Genomic DNA, 17764 nt, shown 5'->3' with positions numbered 1-17764 from the left:
TGGGCAGAAAGGCTTCCCTTTTCCATTGAGCTTTGCTTGAGCAACATAGTCTTCCTGAGCCTCTGGGACGTTGCTGTAGCTCATTGGTTCTGCTTCTTGGTTTTGTCCTCTAGTACCAACTGTGTACCAACAACAACCTGTGCACGGACGCGGACTTATAAAAAATATTGGGGGGGCCCGGGAAAGCTCATGAATAATAAATAAGCTCATGAATATGCAAATAAAGTGGCGCCGCCTCCTCGTGAGCGAATAGCGCCTATTAATCAGCTCCGGAGCGGAAATTGGGGGGAGCTTTTGCTCGGGAGGGAGGGCAGGAGGCATGCAGCCCGATCCTGTGCATTTTGGGCTGGGGGAGGGGCGGCGATGGCGCTCTGCTGGAGGGGCGCCGGAGATTATTGGGGGGGCGGAGCCCCCCCAAACGAATTTTTGAGGGGGCTCGGGCCCCCTCAAGCCCCATGGAGTCGGCGCCTATGAACCTGTGTAGGAATAGGGATATTTCTACTCTGGCATCATTTGGACTCCTCACTTGGTGAACACAGCACAAGAGTTAGGATTTCGTCCCCACCCTGCAAAAAAATAAATTATTCTTCTTGCATTTCCTGCAACCATAAAGTTGATACTAATACCCACATTGGCTCGGAGATACACATGATCTGAAAATGCCTGTCTCCCACGTTTTTCTACTTGGTGTTAAAAATATTCACACATCCTCACAAATAGCACGAGAGAGGCTCAGAGGTGCCATTCACTGTCGTGCGCTAAAATGCCCTTGAAGTACCTCTCCTTAGATTAATGTGAGCCCTTGTGTGGAAGCAGTCCCGTTGTCCCTTCTCATTTGGGAAACTTTTGCAATAATTGTCCAACTCCATCATCATAATTTCTATAACCCTTTCCATATATAATTCTTAGTTTTGTATTCACCCTGTGCAGTAGGTTAGGCTAAGGGTTTGTTGCTTGTCCATAGGGCTGCCCTATGTATCTTACAATTAAGGTGGGGTTTGTAGTGGGCTTTTCAAGGTCCTAAACCCAAGGCTTCTATCTTCTACTCAACGAGCCCCCTCAACCCACCTTGAGCAGTGAGTTGGAACCAGCCATTTGTGGGACATGTCTGTCTAGGAGACACAGCTGCAGCAGTGTCACAACCGTCTTGCTGACCTGAGTTATATGGATGTTGCGGTGCTGATGCAACCACATTGTGCCACTTTCCTCAACCTGAGTGTGATCTGCTGTACATGTGTAGCAGAGTGATGCAGTAGAGGGAACTGCACCACTTTGGCTTGCAGTGAAGGCTAAAGTGCCATATGATAATTAACTCCCCGCAAGTAGAAAGCTAACACGCCAGGGAGAGTGTTTCTAGTCTAGCCTTCTTCCTGCTTTGCTAATTTCACGCTTGCAAGGCTCTGCCAAGTTCAGCTTCCAGTAACTGCGCATGCTCAAGCTTCATGCACAGAAGGAATGATTTTTTTTATAAGACTGTTCAAAATCCCACCCCCCACCCCGTAGTTGGGTAGGTGGTATGAGACCACTGAATTGGACAGGTCAGGTATAAAGGCTTTCTGCCCTTGCTTTGCCAATAGATTAGTACCTTTTGCCTGCTATGGTTCAGATTCCTAGCTTTTGTTCGAGGAACGGACCTTGGTCCCAAGGCGAAAGTCCACATCCTCCATCATCCCTAGCTGACAGGACCAGTGGGAAGATGGGAATTGTAGTCCCAAAACATCTGGAGGACTGAGTTTGGGGATGCCTGCTCCAGGTCATTAACCCATTTCCTAAATACAGTAGACTGGATTCAGAGCAAGCTAGCCATGTTCTAGTTCCACTGAAAGCGCCAAGGCTTAGGTCAGTCATGACTCTTGTTCCATGGATTTCAGTGACTGACTTGCTCTTGTACTGTTGTACTGTTTTATTGTTAGCCGCCCTGAGCCCGGCTTCGGCTCGGGAGGGCGGGATATAAATAAAATTTATTATTATTATTATTATTATTATTATTATTATTATTATTATTATTCCAACCCAGTACAGTGGTACCTTGGTTCTCAAACGCCTTGGTTCTCAAACTCTTTGGTTCTCAAACTCAGAAAACCCAGAAGTAAGTGTTGCGGTTTTCGAATGTTTTTCGGAAGCTGAACATCCAATGTCAGCTATTGTTTCCGGGGCACCTGCACCAATCAGAAGCTGTGCCTTGGTTTTTGAATGTTTCAGAAGTCAAATGGACTTCTGGAACTGATTAAGTTTGGTGCTTTTGTTTTTGCTATTTATTTTGTGTTTTTGTTTTTGAGGCTTTTTCAATTAATTAGTTTTTGTGACTGTGTGGAACCTAGTTCAGCTACTGATTGATTGATTGATTGATTGATTGTGTGACCGCAGAAATGGATAAAAGTCTCCCATCCAAATAATGACTATCATCAGTGCAGGTAAGAAAAATATATATATATTTTTTTTTACCGGAGAAAGCTTCTTTTTTATTTTTTTTCTTTATTTAATTTAAATTCATCATTAATACACATATACAAGCATACAAACATACATTTCATACAATCCTTAAAAATGTTCAAACATATTTACACTCAATCCCACAAATAGTTCCTTTCCCCATCACCATCCACCAACCCTTCACTCCACCTTTGTGTTTGACTTCCAATCTACTCAATTACAATTTCTTTCCACTTCTATTACTTTCTTTCACATACCTTTACCCTAATTTCCTTCTTCTTTTTCTATTACACATTGTTTTCCATCTTATTTGATATTTCAGTATTTGAAACGGAACTTGTTTATTCTAATAGGAGTTCTGATTTTTCGATATGATTTTGCAAGTATATTTTAAACACCTTCCAGTCCCTATCTATCTTTTCTTTTGAAATCCTTCCAATTTCTTCCATTGTTTTGGATATATTGTAATACTCCAATAATTTGGCAAGCCACTCTGTTTTTGTCGGTATTATACCACTTTTCCAGTTTTTCGCAATCAATAGCCTTGCTGCTACTGTTGCGTATAAATATAAGGTTTTTTCTTCTTCCTTTAGGCTTCCTGGTACTATTCCCAATAGAAAACCTTCTGGCGTTTTCCTAAATGAGTATCTAAACATTTTTTTTCATTTCATTATATATTATTTCCCAAAATTGTTTGATGTTTAAACAATTCCACCATATATGTATCATAGTACCTTTTCCCGTGTTGCATCGCCAGCAGATATCGCTACAGTTTTTATTCATTTTTGCTATTCTTTCAGGTGTTAAATACCATCTATGTTGCATTTTAAGGTAATTTTCTTTCAGTATATAACACAGTATATAATTATATAATCAGTATATAATTTTAATCATTTACAATACTGTCTTATTTATTTTATAGTACAGTACATTGATTATTGCTTTCATTTTATGGATTAATGGTTTTGTTAGATAGTAAAATTCTTGTTAAATTGCTGTTTTAGGGATTGTTTTTAAAAGTCTGGAACGGATTAATTCTTTTTGCATTACTTTCTATGCGAAAGCACACCTTGGTTTTGGAATGCTTTGGTTTTGGAACGGACTTCCAGAACGGACTAAGTTTGAGAACCAAGGTACAACTGTATTCCCTGTCCCCAATCCAAAATTTTACCCTCCGCTTGCTCAGTTAACCAGAGGCAATTGCTACTCAGCTCAGGCGACCAAGTACACCCCTTGATGCACTCCTGTATTAGCTGCCCTGATGACAACTGCAGAAGGGATAGTAATTAGAAGAGAATGCTCTCTACGTGTTTTCGCTTGTGTGTACCGTACCTCCTCGTTTGTCCTCATGCCTGTTTAATACGAGGGCAGCCAAGACTAGACACAGTCCAAGATTGAAGCCAAGTCAAGCACCACTCTCCATCCTCTCCTCATTGCTGGTTGGTGTTATGATTACTTAATGCATCTACCAGTGCGTCCCTGGATGCATGCGGGGGGGGGGGCGGGACGGACAGACCCACAAATTCATATGTCTTCACAGTCTCACACATAGGGGAGGATGCAATTTGCGTGCAAGCTGTCTTTGTCTTGCTGGCTCTTGAAGGTGGTGCTGGATGGAAGCACTGGGCTGGGGGTGGGGGAACCGGTAGCTGAAATGGACTTCCAAGCGAGGCACTTGGTATTCGTCCTTCCTGGGAAGATGGCTGTGTTGGAAGCCGTAGTTAAGACCCTGAATTCCTACTCATTTCAGTGGGGAAATTTAAGCGTGAGCGTAGTTCTCTTCCATTGTAAACAAGGGGCCTTAAAAGTGCTTAACTTTGGCTGGACTTTGCCCATCGTTTTAACAGCAGGGCTAGCAGTTAGTAGGTTTCTCAGCATTGCTCGTTTTATTTATTTTCTCTCCTATTTATCTGTTGTCTCATCTTTTCTCATTGTTCCTTCTCCTTTCGTATAATCAGCACCCACACCCCTCTTCGTTTTGGTATATTCTATTATTTCTCCTCTTCTCACATCTACTTTTCTCTGCTCTTGTTTTGCTCTTCTCCTCTTCCTCTTCCTTTCTCTTTTTTTATTTATGTGCCCCCCCCTTCTCATACATATCTCTGTGTTGTTCTTTTCTCATGCGTATCTTCGCTCTCCTCCCATATTTAATCTCTCTCTCTCTCTCTCTCTGACTTGTGATCTTTCCCCCCTCTTTCTTATGCTCTTTTTCTTTCTTTGTCTTTTCCCTCCCTTTCTCTTTCATCACAGTCTCTTACTAAATGAGTCAAAACAGACATTTGTCATGTTCCCTACAGGAAGTACTGGGGGCTTTTGTTCGAAAAGCTGCTGGCTAAGCAGAGCCTCTGACTTTCTATTATTATTTAAACAGGCCCCACTGAGCTTTTTTCTCTGGAGCGCATGGAGCGCACACATGCACATGCAAACCACCAATTTCTGGCAGGGTGGGAGGCAGGTTTGAAAACTCAATCTCTGAAAATAAGATTTCAGTCTCCATCAAATTGCGCATCAGACTCTACACATTTTGAAGGACCAGAGAAGAGCACATATTAGATAGGGTTTATTCATTTATCCTTTAAAAATCTGCACTCTTGGCGCCCGTATAGAATCATAGAATTGTAGGGTTAGCAAGGACCACGAGGGTCATCTAGTCCAATCTCCTGCAATGTAGGAATCTTTTGTCTATGTGGGGCTCAAACCCAGGACCCTGAGATTAAGTGTCACATGCTGTACCAGCTGAGCTCATTATTGACCTTAGGCTGCATCTACACATTCCTGGTGGGGTATTTCCATTGAGGTTATTTAAGGGCAACACTCTTGCTGTTGCTCCGTTCACACATGCTGTAAGTACAGGAATACAGAGAGAGAGAGAGAGAGAGGGAGAGAGATTGCATTTAGTTAAGTCTTGCAAGTGTAAGTTTTCTCCCTGTCCTCTGATTTTTAGAGGTTTACAAGCCAGGATGGGCCTTACTCTGCGTTCCCATGATGCACGATTAAAGAGAGCAGGTGCATATTCCACTTTAAGCAGAACCCCATGTTAATCAAGTGTGTGTGTGTGTGTGTGTGTGTAAAAGCCAATTATTCCATGGCTCAATAGAATTTGTGATGGAAATGAACAAATTGAAGTATTTTAATTGTCTACATTAAGAGTTTAAACTAATGACTTTTTTATGACAGCTAAGAACCTTTTTTAATATACTAGTATAATAGATTTCTAAATCATATTGTAGAATTGCGTATATTATCATTAATTTGATTAATGTAATCAACCTTATTAGTCCCCCCCCCCTTTCCCCACTCTCTTTCTCTCATTTTTTTGGTACTGGATTTAAACAGATATTGTGAGCTCCAATTCTGCAAAAAATTTTGTTCTTTAGAATGTTCCCCCCCCCCACTGTAATTTTAAATATAAAAGGGAAGGTTCTTTTGGTGAGGGGGTGGGGATACGCCCCCCACACACCAAAGAAGACCTTGTATGCCTGCTGTTCCTTCACCTTACTTTGTGGGGTGGGGTGCTGTTAAAGCATTTATTAAGCAGAAATATCCCACCATCGCCCCCTTTGCAGTGAACACGGCCTCGGTCCCTAACCTGAAATTAATGTGCTGATTTGGAAGTCCAAGGTCCAGTGGAACCATTCAGACTCCTTTGAGTAGAGATGCATTTGGGGCTCAAAATGCAGGCTTATTTCAGTGTTTCCAGTGCTAAAAAAATATGGGTAAGGAGCCCTTTCAAAACATCCAGGGGGTGAAAGCCAGAGCTGGGGCGGGGCGGGGATGGTTTTGAATGTATTTTATAGTGGGTGGGGGTTGATCCCTGACCTTATCACCTTTTTAAGGGTCTTTTTTGAGAAGGAATGACAGGGCTTTCAAAGGCCTGAATTGCTCCCTATTTATTTACCTGTTACTGTTTTACCAGAATGGCATTGTCCTGTCAGAGACAGAAAATAGCACCAAAGTGCCCTCTTCCCAGGCATTTTCTTAACAGTGCTTACCATAAACAGCAGCAACCCCCCCCCCCAAACCCGGGTTGTATATCTCATGCAAGCACTTCTCTCTTGAAAGAAGATTGGGGTTGGGGGGTAGGGGAATGTGTTGGAGGGGGGGAGATCTCAAGCCTTGAAGGTTTGATTAGAAAGAGTTTGGGGGGGGTTGTGTTTGTGTGTGGGTGCGCTTGCCGCACATTTGTAGGGCTGTTTTATAAGTGCTTCCACATTGCATCAAGTAGCTTTTGACAGAAAGCCCTGGGGAGTCTCCTTATCAGTGATGAGGAATGGCTGTTATTTTCTAGCTGTGTTTTTGTTGTTGTTTAAACATCCAACTTGGGTTTCTTTTGAATTTGAAAGTGATAAGAAAGTGTGATCCTCTTCTATCCAGCTTGCCTCTTGATGCGAATCCCTGAGTTCTTGACAGGATGGCTTAACAGCTGCCCATCATCCTATATAAACCCAGTGCTTAATTTCTAGGGGAAATGTATGCTTCTATCCTTGAAAGCCATTCTCAAATTTAGCCACCCCTCTGTTTCCCTGATTCGTGGGCGTTCTCTTGTTATTGTTGAGGAAGGTGTACTCTGCGTGCGCTGAGTGGCGTTTTCATCTATTCTGTTCTCCTATGATCCTGGGTTTCACCTTGGCATTTAAAACAGGGCTGAGCCTTGTTGAGCATGGCACATATCAAGGCCTGCATATAGCACTACCCAGAGATACATAGTCAAACATTTGTGGGACGTTTTAGATATATACATGAACCAAATGGCAGGGACTAAGTCACATGCTGAGAACCTGAATGGGCTACCATAATGGTGGACCATTCAGGGTACCATCATGTGACTTAGTCCCTGTCATGATTTGGGGAAGGACTGTTTAGTGGGAGAGCGTCTGCTTTGCATTGAGAAGGTCCCAGATTCAGTCCCCAGCATCTCCCAAGTAAGGCTGGGAGAGAACTGTCTGGAATCCTGGAGTACGGACCTCTGGAACGAATTAAGTACTTAACCTGAGGTACCGCTGTACTCTGACTGGGTATAAAACAGCTTCCTCTGTCCCTCTGAATCTGCAAGCATTTTAAAAAAATATATATAGCAGCATATTTTATTTATATGGAAATTTATACCCTGACCTTCTGGTGCTTACCCACGGCAGCTGACAACAATTAAGGCCAACCGTAAAATATAATAAAATTAAAATGATCAGTGTTTCCCAATACTTGGCTCCCCAGCTGTTTCTGAACTACAGTTCCCATCATCCTTGACCACTGGCCCTGCTAACTAGGGTTGATGGGAGTTGTAGTTCAACAACCATTGGGAGACCCAAGTTTGGGAACCACTGGGTTAGATGATCCTCATGGTCCCATTCAAATCTGCAATTCTATTACTCTGTAAAAACAAAACTACAATAGAATAAAAAGAGACAAATTTAGATCTTGTTCTGTTCCCTCCATATGCATGGAAATCTAGAGTGAAGGAGATGAATTTCTGAACACATCTTTAAATATGTGCAAGGCAATGCAGGAATCTGTGTGGAAAACATTGGGGCTATAATTGGATATGTGATGTTTGGTGGCCTAGATATATATATACCTCTGAAAACTTTCTATGGGAGGATGCTGTCGTTCCAGCTTCTGTTCAGGGCCTGATGATACCATTTAGCATTGGAAAGGAGTTGCTCTGTGGATCATATTGGCTAAGAAAACCTGATGGGGAGAGGAAAGTTGTCCAAAACACAGTGCTTGGCTCACTTCCTCAAGGCACCTGGGACTATTTTGCTTTCTGTGTTTGCTTGAGCGTTCCACACCTCTTCCTGTGTCATCTGAATTATGTACCTGATTTGTGAAAGATCCTGTCTTGCAAGCAGTAAGCAAAGGAAATTTGTGTTTTAAGGTATCTGGGACATTTCTGAACAGGTGAATATTTGTGTAGAAGCTGAGGAGTAAAGTACTGGGTGGGTAGAAAGTGTAATATATACAGAGCAAAAGTGTTGCACTAATTTAACTCCAGAAGGCTTTCTCCTCCTGCTCAGACCACTCTTGTTTGTACAATTCATCTGTGATCCTGGAATGCAAACTTGATATGCATTCTTCTTTTTCTAGAGAAGACCAGATCAGTGCCTAGTTCTGTGGACAAATCTTCTCTCAAAATCCATGCCAATAATAAATACACAGGGCTGCAAAAACCCTTTGCTGTGAATATCTGAATTCTATGACAATGATAATGTTTGATAATGTGTGGTTCAAATTTGAATTCTTAGACAACCCATCTAAATTGCTCATATTAAGCACATTATTATTTTAATTTCTTACTTTGAATAATTTATTTTCCTTAAGCTAGTCGTGGGTGGGAGCAAGGAGCATGCAGGATGAGACTGATGTCTTGTCTGCTGACTGCTACCAAGCGTTGCTCGTGGACTAGATGCATCAGTGATGTGACTTGGCATCATGCAGCTTCCCATGTCCCTGAGCTAAGCCACTGTTTTCATCTTTCCCTTTGGGAAAGATTTTGGGACTGTCTCAAATGTATTTATTTAAGTTCATACACCCTAGAGAACTTCAAGTCTTCTCGAATTGTGTGCTCTTGCTTTTATCAAATTGGAGAATCTCAGGTCCTGACCAGTACCAAATTCTACCCCATGCAGAATTGCAAAATAGGTATAGCTGTGGCTTTAAATTCTGCTGTAATCTTCTCATATGCCATCTGTCTGTCTGTCTGTCTGTCTGTCTATCTATCTATCTATCTATCTATCTATCTATCTATCTATCTATCTATTGTGTCTGTCCCCTGTAAAGAGGGGCAGGCTGTGGCTCAGGGATAGAGCACTGGTAAAGCTGAAAAATGCCCCGGAGAGCCTCTGCTGGTGTAGATAATGGAATCATGGAATTGTAGAGTTGGAAGGGACCACAAGGGTCATCTAGTCCAACCCCTCCTGCAATGCAGGAATATTTTGCCCAACATGGGGCTCGAACCCACAACCCTAAGATTACGATTCTCATGCTCCACCAACTGAGCTATTCCATGGTGATAGTGAGCTAGATGCATCAGTGATGTGACTTGGCATCATGCAGCTTCCTATGTCCCTGAGCTAAGCCACTGTTTTCATCTTTCCCTTTGGGGAAGATTTTGGGACTGTCTCAAATGTATTTATTTAAGTTCATACACCCTAGAGAACCTTTGACAGACACACACCTTCCACCCAGTTCCTAGAACAAGGGTCGCCAACTTCTTTGTCCCAGTGGGCATATTTGCATGGGTACCATCCTACCCCCACCCCCCCACCCCGGCTGCTGAAACCAAGCACACACCTCACACTTTTTCTATGGACTGCAGAAGGATGCTTCTTCCAAGCCAGTTTGGGTAGGGGGGTGGGGACCCTGCGGGCTCCAGGGAAACCCTTGCGGGAGCCCTGGAAGTGAATCAACTCAGATCATAGAAGGGAAGCAGTCAGGCCCTCAGTGTGCATGCACATAAATGCACGTGCGCGAACACTATGGCTCCTCTAGAACGCAGCCTGCATTTCGCAGGCTGCTTCTTTTGGAAGAGTGTGCAGCAAGCAGATGATAACATTATGGGGACAGTTGCGCTTTTCTGGAACACCACCCTTTTGAAAATCACACGACCGGATCCAAGCTGTCAGTAGGGAAAATTCTTTCTTGGTTGCCCAAACACCAGATTACTGCGAACCGCTTCCCCTCTTGGTAACTGCCTATCAAGATCCCAAAGGTTGCTCGGTTCGTCTGAGCTGTAGCAGTTCTATTTGGGGCACAAGCAGATCTGTGAGATTAAACATTTCTAGGAAGCTTTCAAGTTTTAGTTTTGTTTCAGTGGAAAAAAGTCGGTTCATCAATTCCCCAGCCTGGTGTCAGAAACCTAGCTATTAAGAAATAATTGAATAGCATACAGCAGGCAGAGGAGGACTTTTGGAAATATGTAATGGTTGTGTGTCGATCTGGCAGCATTCACTGGTGTGAGAATAAGTGATCGCATGAATGTGCATGCATTAGTGAAATGTTGCAGGTTTTCTGTTCTCGCATGTGTTCTTGAACGTGATGTTGCTCTGTGGAGAGCAAACATTTTGCTGTCCTCTGCCCGCAAAGTCGCAAACATGTCTATACAACTCCAAAGCTGCAAGGAGTAGAAACTTGCTACTTCTTTTAAATGAGATTGTGATTTTCCATAGGGGCTGCTAGAATCTATGCTAGAGGCCACATTCTGCATCCCTGCTCTCTCTCTCATGCAGACTTAAAAATTCCTTTTCGCTATTTCGCTTTCCTTTCATTCTGGGAGTTCTCATTTTTGAAGTCTTGCACTTTCTAAAATCAGAAGCCATTGCCAATGAAACAGGTGAACTGATGTCGCATAGTGGTCAGAAGCATGCACTGTGAGCTGGAAATTCACCAGTTTTAATCTCTGCTCAGCTCTAAATCCACTAGGTGTCCTTAGGCAAAAGCAGACTACTATTCTGTACTGTGGGGATAAACATTCTGGCCTAGGTTACAGAATGGTTGTTAGCGAGTCACTGTATGTAAATAGTTTGGAGCACATAAAAACAATTACATAAATCCTTTTTGCAAGTGTATTAACCCCCCCTTTCTCCTCAAACACCAGCCTGGCAAAGAGACCAGTGTGACTTAAAAGCTTGCTGCCTACATTTCAAACCCTGGCTGGCCTACCTAAAGGCAATTGTTGCCCTCCCTTATTTTTCATTTCCCACTTTGCAGGGCTCAGAGTGGCCCGACCGAGGCGGCTTTCTATCCTGTTTCATTATTCAAAACATTTTCAGCATCGACATTTCCCCAGCACCTCCTAGTTTCTCCAGCGCCTAGTTAGCTGGCAGGTGCTCTGGGGCCAGGTGGAATTTGAACTCGCAGCCTTTGGCAGGTCTGGTGTGTGTGTTCATCTTTTATTCCTTTTATTTCTTCCTGCCTTTCTAATGGGTATGTAAGCAGGCTTTTCTTCCCCTGTCTCTCTGGGCTGGCCCCTTCTCCACAGCCCCCTGGAAAACCGGGCATCTCCGCCTGCCTTGTTGCTGGTGGGTCTGGCTTTTGGCTGTGCGGTGTGGCGGCGGCGGCGGCGGCGGCATGCCGGTGGCAGCCCTTGGCAGGAGGAGAAGAGGAGGAGGAGGAGGAGGAGGGGAGCGCCCCCGTGATGTCACTGGGAAGGAGAAGGCCTGCGAGTGGGTCATTTGGAGGTGAAGCTTTTTTGCAAGGAGAGTTCAGGCGGAGTTCAGCTGCATAACATTACGCAAATGAGGGGCGGCTGGAGGAGCAGCAGAAACCTCCCTTTCGCAGAGGGGTGATGCAGGCAGAAGGGGCCGCCCTGGCCGCTGCCGAGCCACAGCAACCGGGAAAGAGGGGGCTCTCCTCCGGCTTGCCCTCCACTCCAGGGATGGAGAAGGCACACGAGGAGGATGCCGTGGCCGCCGCGCCTTTGTAGCTGGAGACAGCTGCCGGAGAGGCATTTTTCTATGCCTGTCATTTCCCACCCGCTTCCATCCCTCCTCCTCCTCCCCCTTCTCCTCCTCCTCCTCCTCCCCCCCTTCCTTGATTTCATTCATTCATTTTACTCTCTCCTCCTCCCCTCCCCCTCCCCCTCCTCCCCCAGCCTGCGCTTTTCCGCAGTTGGCTGGGGCTGCGCAAGACACAGACCGCGGCAGGTAAGGAAAGAGTTAAGCCAGCTGAGAGGCGACTTTTCGTGTCAGGGAAGATTGTGCGCTGCCTTTAATCTATCAGTCCTGTACATCACACACACCACGCGACGTGCGCACACGCACACGGCGCCCCCCTCTCTCTTTCTCTTTCTTTCTCTCTCTCTCTTTTTCCCGGGGAGAGAAGAGCCCGAGCAAGCAGCTGGAGAAAAATCTTCTTCCATCCGAGGAGACTCGAGGGTTCCAGGCCTCTGGAATCTCCCCAGGCATTGAGAACCTGGCAACACATTTGTACAATTCAGTTCTTCTTATTTTTCTTCCCCCTCCACCCTCTTTCCGTGGAGGGGGGGGCGGGAGGACAGAGGTGGAATTTTAATATATGTATATATATATATAAAACCCATGAGCACAGTTTCTGTGCATTGTCTTCAGTCCTCTTGCCAGACAGGAAAAGCTATTGAATCCTAAGCAGGAAGTCTTATTTTTATTTTATTTTACTTGGGTGGTTGTTTTTCTAGCGCGCGAGTGTGTAACTTTTTCTACCCTTTTTCTGGAAGGAGTTGCTGCAAAAGAATAACGCCCCCCCTCCTTTTCTCCTCTGGTTAGTTCTGGAGAAGGAGAGGGGGAGAGAGAGAGAATCATGGAACTGAACAGGAGGAGGATTTGTGACCAAAATGCTCTCTAAGACCAGGGAACCGACTTCTTCAAAGAATACTGCTTTTGGAAAGGCTTGGATTTTATTGTTGTCTTTTTTTGAAAGTAAGAATTCCGTTTTTCTTTTTCTTTTCTGTTTTTGGATTTATAAATATGTTTCGGTCTTGAAACGGGAGAAGCATTTCAGACTGGATTGGCCGGCTTGTTTCCCAAGGGATATGCTTGGAATAGAAGATTGAAGACTTGAATATTATCTTTTGGTGTGAGTGTGTATGCGTGTGTTTTGTTTAGTTTTTTTTAAAAAAACTTTAAGCAAAAACACTGGTGGCCAACTCAGCCTGTTTGGCGGATTCCCCAGCCGCTTTTGGATTCCCTAAATACCTCCCCACTAGGGATCGAGAGAGAGAGAAAGGGAGAGAGAGAGAGATTAGAAAACAGAAAACAACCAGACAAACCTCCCTTCATCCCTCTGGATTCATCATCATCACCACTGTAGGATTTTGCTCTTTGGTCTTTCGTAAACCAAACTTTTCCTCTTGCTTCCCTCCTTCCCGTTCCCCCACCAGCCCCCAACCCTCTTACCCTCTTCTTCCGCCTGGAGAAGATGTACGAAAGTGTGGATGTAGCTGGTTTAAACAGCAGTCCTAACCCCTTCTTCATGATGGATTTTTACAACCAGAACCGTGCGTGCTTGATCCAGGACAAAGGACCCGGGAATCCAAACAACCCTTACAGCACCCCTGTCCGAAACCAGCATTGGAACAGTTCCAACCACTGTACGTATTACGAGATCTCTCCAGGGCCTGAACCAGCTGGGGTGACAAACCGCCCCCCCCCGTCCATTGCCCTTCTCCCCCCTGTTGGTCAGCTTTTGATCTTATTAAGAAAGATCAGAAGCTATACCGCGAGTGGTAGTGGGTAGCTGGGTAACATGGACTCTATGTCACCTTTGAAATTTGAAAGCCTTGGTTTGTTTGTAGACTGTGTCAACCCCCACCCTGTTGTGATAGAGGATTGGGGGGGGGCTTTAGGATCAAAAGCTGGGACTGCAGTGTGCGTCTAATGTGTATGTGCTGCTGTGCTGCTGCTTTACATTGCATGTTGATATCTTTTTTTTAATATGTGTTTTTTGAGGGAGCCAGGTTCTTCTAAGACCTGGGGCTTCCCCTTCCACGTACTCCCTTGAATGCTTTCAGGTTTTCGCCTTTGGGTTTCCGCTTAATCTGTGGGTGTTGGTAAATATAGCTAGCTCTACGTTGGCTGGTTGATTGTGTGTGCCGGTTCTGTGCAAAGGAAAGGAAAGCCGTCATTGCCCATAAGAAAAATCCCCCCCCCACACAGTGAGAGTTTTGCGCTTGGGCAAGGGGACTCCCCCCACCACTTTTTTTTTATAAAAAAAGAGTGCTGGTGGGTTTCACCCCACCAAGCGTTTGTTGGGGGCTCCTCCCTTACTTTCGGGAAACTCTCGATCACCCAGATCGGAAATATTGTCATCCGTGTTCGGAACAAGGCAAAAACTTCTAATCTGTCTCTGCTCCACATAAACATTTTCGCTTGCTTTCTTCTCTCTCTCTCTCTTTCTTCTCCCCCCCCCCCCCGCCATATTCCCCAGCGGTGGATAACACAGTCCCATGGCCTATTTAATTTCTTCTATCTGTTGTTAAGCCACTGTTTCTAGGTAACAGTTGGGAATCGCATTTGGATGGGGAGGGGTGTTTTTGTTTTTGTGATTTTGTTTCTGTAAATTTGAGCCAGTTTCTGAAGTGGAAGGAAACACAGCAGAGGTTTGCTGTGTCAAGTAATCCCCCCCCTTCTCCTCCCTCCCCTTCCCTCCCCTCCACACCCCACCCCTCCAGCTGGGTGTTCAGTTCCCAGCTCCTGATAAGGTCTCTGACAAAATCCAATTAACTAAATAGTACACCAAGCCTTTTTAATCTTTCTATATATACATATGCGAACGGCCTCTCTGTGGGTGAGTGAGTGGGTGGGTGAGCGAACAGAGGGGGGGGGGAGAGAGAGAATGGTGGCATGGAAAATAGATTGAATTTGGGGCGTGGATAATTCAGGACCTTTTGCAGAGTGATGCCTTTTTTTTAAAAAAAGTGTTCCATCTTCACATCCCCCCAGAATGGACAAGCGTTACTGTAACCACAGTTCATTCTCTGCAAAAATCCTCAATTCCCTGTGTCCTCTCCCCCCCCTCCCCAAATCTCTTTCTTGTCCAAGTAAACCTTATTGTTCTTCCTAAACCTCTCTCTAATTGCTATCCCAGGCCCTTCCTGGAGTGTGTGGGTTTCTAATCTGTCTGTGATTTGGATTTGAGTTATATGCGTTCCCTTCCTCCCTTCCAATTTCTCTCCCTTTAGTTATTTCCCAGAAAATTATGTGTAGGATAGGGTAGGGTTGCTTTTGAAACTGTAGTTTCTGTTGCAAAGAATTGTGGGGAGGGGGCTGGACCATTGTGCACTCCCATCTGGGAAACAGTGCAGAGGGTGAAATTTGCAGTGATTATCATTATTTTTTTAACCCCAAACTGCATACTACTTAGATATACTGTCCTGTCGGTTTGAAACCCAAACTTCAGAGATGGCTGCCTGGGCCTGAACAGACAAACTTTTCAAACTTTCTCATGACTCCCCTCACTTTTTGCAAAAATGGTGACTTTGATTTAACCCTTAACTCACTTTTAACTTCTCTTCTGCTCTCTTATCTGGAGAGGAGTTAGAGCAAAGAAGGACTAGGATCTTAGGTGGGCATTATTAATAGGGTGGGGGCCAGGCTCACTCTAGTTGCCTTCATCTTCATGCAATCTGGGCAGAGACAAGAATTTGCTCCTCCTCAAAAGTGTGGTGTGGTATGCACATAAACAACAGGTATAAATAATAAGAGCTTTGGGCATTTACGTACATTCTTTTGGCATCAGTGATTGCAATCAACAGGAAAGGTAAAGGTTTTACTGGCCTGTGCCAAATCATGCTAAGGGGGGGGGGGGAGGTTCCGTTTCTTAATGCTTCCTTGGGGGGCAGGGAAGAAGGGGTCTTTCTGCATACAGAAAATCCACTTGTGAGAGAGAGAAGGCTTCTACCTTAGCATTCTCAGTGCCATGCTCTTTTACTATGGGAGGGAAGAGGGATTCCACTGGTTGTGCTCTAATGGAGATCATTCAGGTATGCACCTCCTCTGCTTGTGGTGGAACAGTCCCAAGGGAACATGGGCTGCTTGATTCTGCTGTCTTTTTCAACCAGCTCCCAGTAGTTCATACGCAGCAGCCCTGAAACGCAGGCCAACATTATTATCCCCATTTTACAGATGCAAGGCCTAAAGCTAAGAGATAGACGCTTGCCACCCATGAGTTCAGGGCTCAGGTGAGATTTGAACTAGGGACAACCCCAGCAATTGATGTGGGACACAGTGGTGTAAAATACTAATAATGATTTTATTATTTATACCTTGCCCATCTCACTGGGTTCTCCAGCTACTTTGGGCAGCTTCCAACCCAATAAAAACACAGCAAACACCAGACATAAAAAAACTTCCTGATACAGGGATGTCTTCAGAAAGTTGTGTAGGTTATATATTCCCTTGACATCTGATGGGAGGACATTCCACAGGGCAGGTGCCACTACCGAGAAGGCCCCTCTGCCTGGTTCCCTGCAACTACACTTCTCACAGTGAGAGAACCACCCACATGAATGCTAGTGACATTGTTTTGCATTTATACACCTGTTCTTGCAAACACAGATCAAGGCAAAACAAGAATGAGACTCTTAATCTCAGAGTTGTGGGCTCGAGCCCTATGTTGGGCAAAAGATTCCTGCGTTGCAGGAGGTTGGAGTAGATGACCCTTGTAATCCTTTCCAACTCTACAATTCTTTGATTCTCTGAATGGGTACAATGTGGTTAGCAAATCCTACAAGGCCCAATGGAAACAGGAAAGAACTACACTGATTAGATCTGTTGGTGGCTGAGTTAATATCTCTAAGAAAGGAATCTCCTGAGCGAAATCCAAAGATTTCCATTGCCCCTCCTCAGCACAGTTAGCCAATGCAAGTCTGTATGTACCTAGCCTGTATGTTGCATGCCATATGAATATTGACTCTGCTCAAAACATTTATTGCCAGGTCTCTTCCCCACGGTAATATTCCGTGCAGCGACATCACAAAGCTTCTTGCCAACTCTGGTGAAAGACACGCAGAGCTCCCAGGGCAGCTCTGCACTTTCCTGGGGGCTGCTGGCTTGCAGATGTGGCCCGTGTCTGGGTAGATGCACGCAGAAAAGAGTGTGGAGAAATTACCAGTTTCTGCATAGGGTGCTGTCGCAGGGAAGAGTGCCTTTTTGTGTTGTGCTGTGGGGGTGTAGAGAGCGGTCATCGTTTGAACTTGCCCTGAGATATTGGATGAATATTGGATAAGGATGAATATTCCAGTAGCTAACTGTGTGCAGTATTTTTAGTTTGCATGGTCTTTATGTTGCTGCTGCTGCTGCCGTCGCCATGGACAAATGGTAGTTAGGGAATTGCTCCTTCCAGCGAGAGGACGTGGTTTGGAGCCCACTTCCAGCGTGACTTGGTGGCCTGTGGACAGAATTATGGGATTGGGAGGTTAGGGTTCACATCTCTGCACAGCTGCAGGCCCAGGTCACTGTCCCTCTTCCTCCTAGGCTATCCTATTTATCTCTGTTTGTGTGTTTGCGCCATGAGCTGTGTTTGTATTGAATCACTGAGGCGGAGATGTGATTGTGTTTGAGTGTGTTAGATAACACAGACTCATAACAAGGTTGATATGAGGATAAAACGGAATAATCCCCCGTGAGCCACCCAGAAGACCTTGGTGGAAGGGCAGGGTACAAATGCAGATAATAAATAACATTTGCAGCCATCCTCCCCTTTCATCACATAGGAAAGCCTCTGTTCCTGTTTTATGCATATTTTGTATTTCTTGATTGAAAAATAAAAAGTACACAAGGGCAAGTGTGCAGAGTAAGATAAGACTTCGTGTGTGTGTGTGTGTGTGTGTGTGTGTGTGTGTGTGTGTGTATCTTAGTCTTAC

The 17764-nt window shown here is 44.7% G+C and overlaps 1 protein-coding gene across 4 annotated transcripts in view; it reads left to right on the top strand.

Moving 5' to 3' along the window:
• Positions 1-17764, top strand: part of RARA (retinoic acid receptor alpha) — a 191530-nt gene that overhangs the window by 122449 nt on the left and 51317 nt on the right. Inside the window, exons 1-2 of one of the 4 annotated variants that reach the window (XM_081168683.1) lie at positions 11561-12071; positions 13396-13492. The exons of 2 other annotated variants lie outside the window; for them this stretch is intronic. In XM_081168683.1, coding sequence (XP_081024809.1) covers positions 11826-12071; positions 13396-13492 — 343 coding nt within the window. In that variant the 5' untranslated portion in view covers positions 11561-11825. One more of the 4 variants, XM_081168686.1, reaches the window with a different exon arrangement.

The sequence above is a fragment of the Podarcis bocagei genome, assembly GCF_964188305.1.
Source record: "Podarcis bocagei genome assembly, chromosome: 13".
NCBI lineage: Eukaryota > Metazoa > Chordata > Lepidosauria > Squamata > Lacertidae > Podarcis > Podarcis bocagei.
The sequence above is the reverse complement of the archived record's forward strand: the minus strand, read 5'-3'. Positions and strand labels throughout refer to the sequence as shown.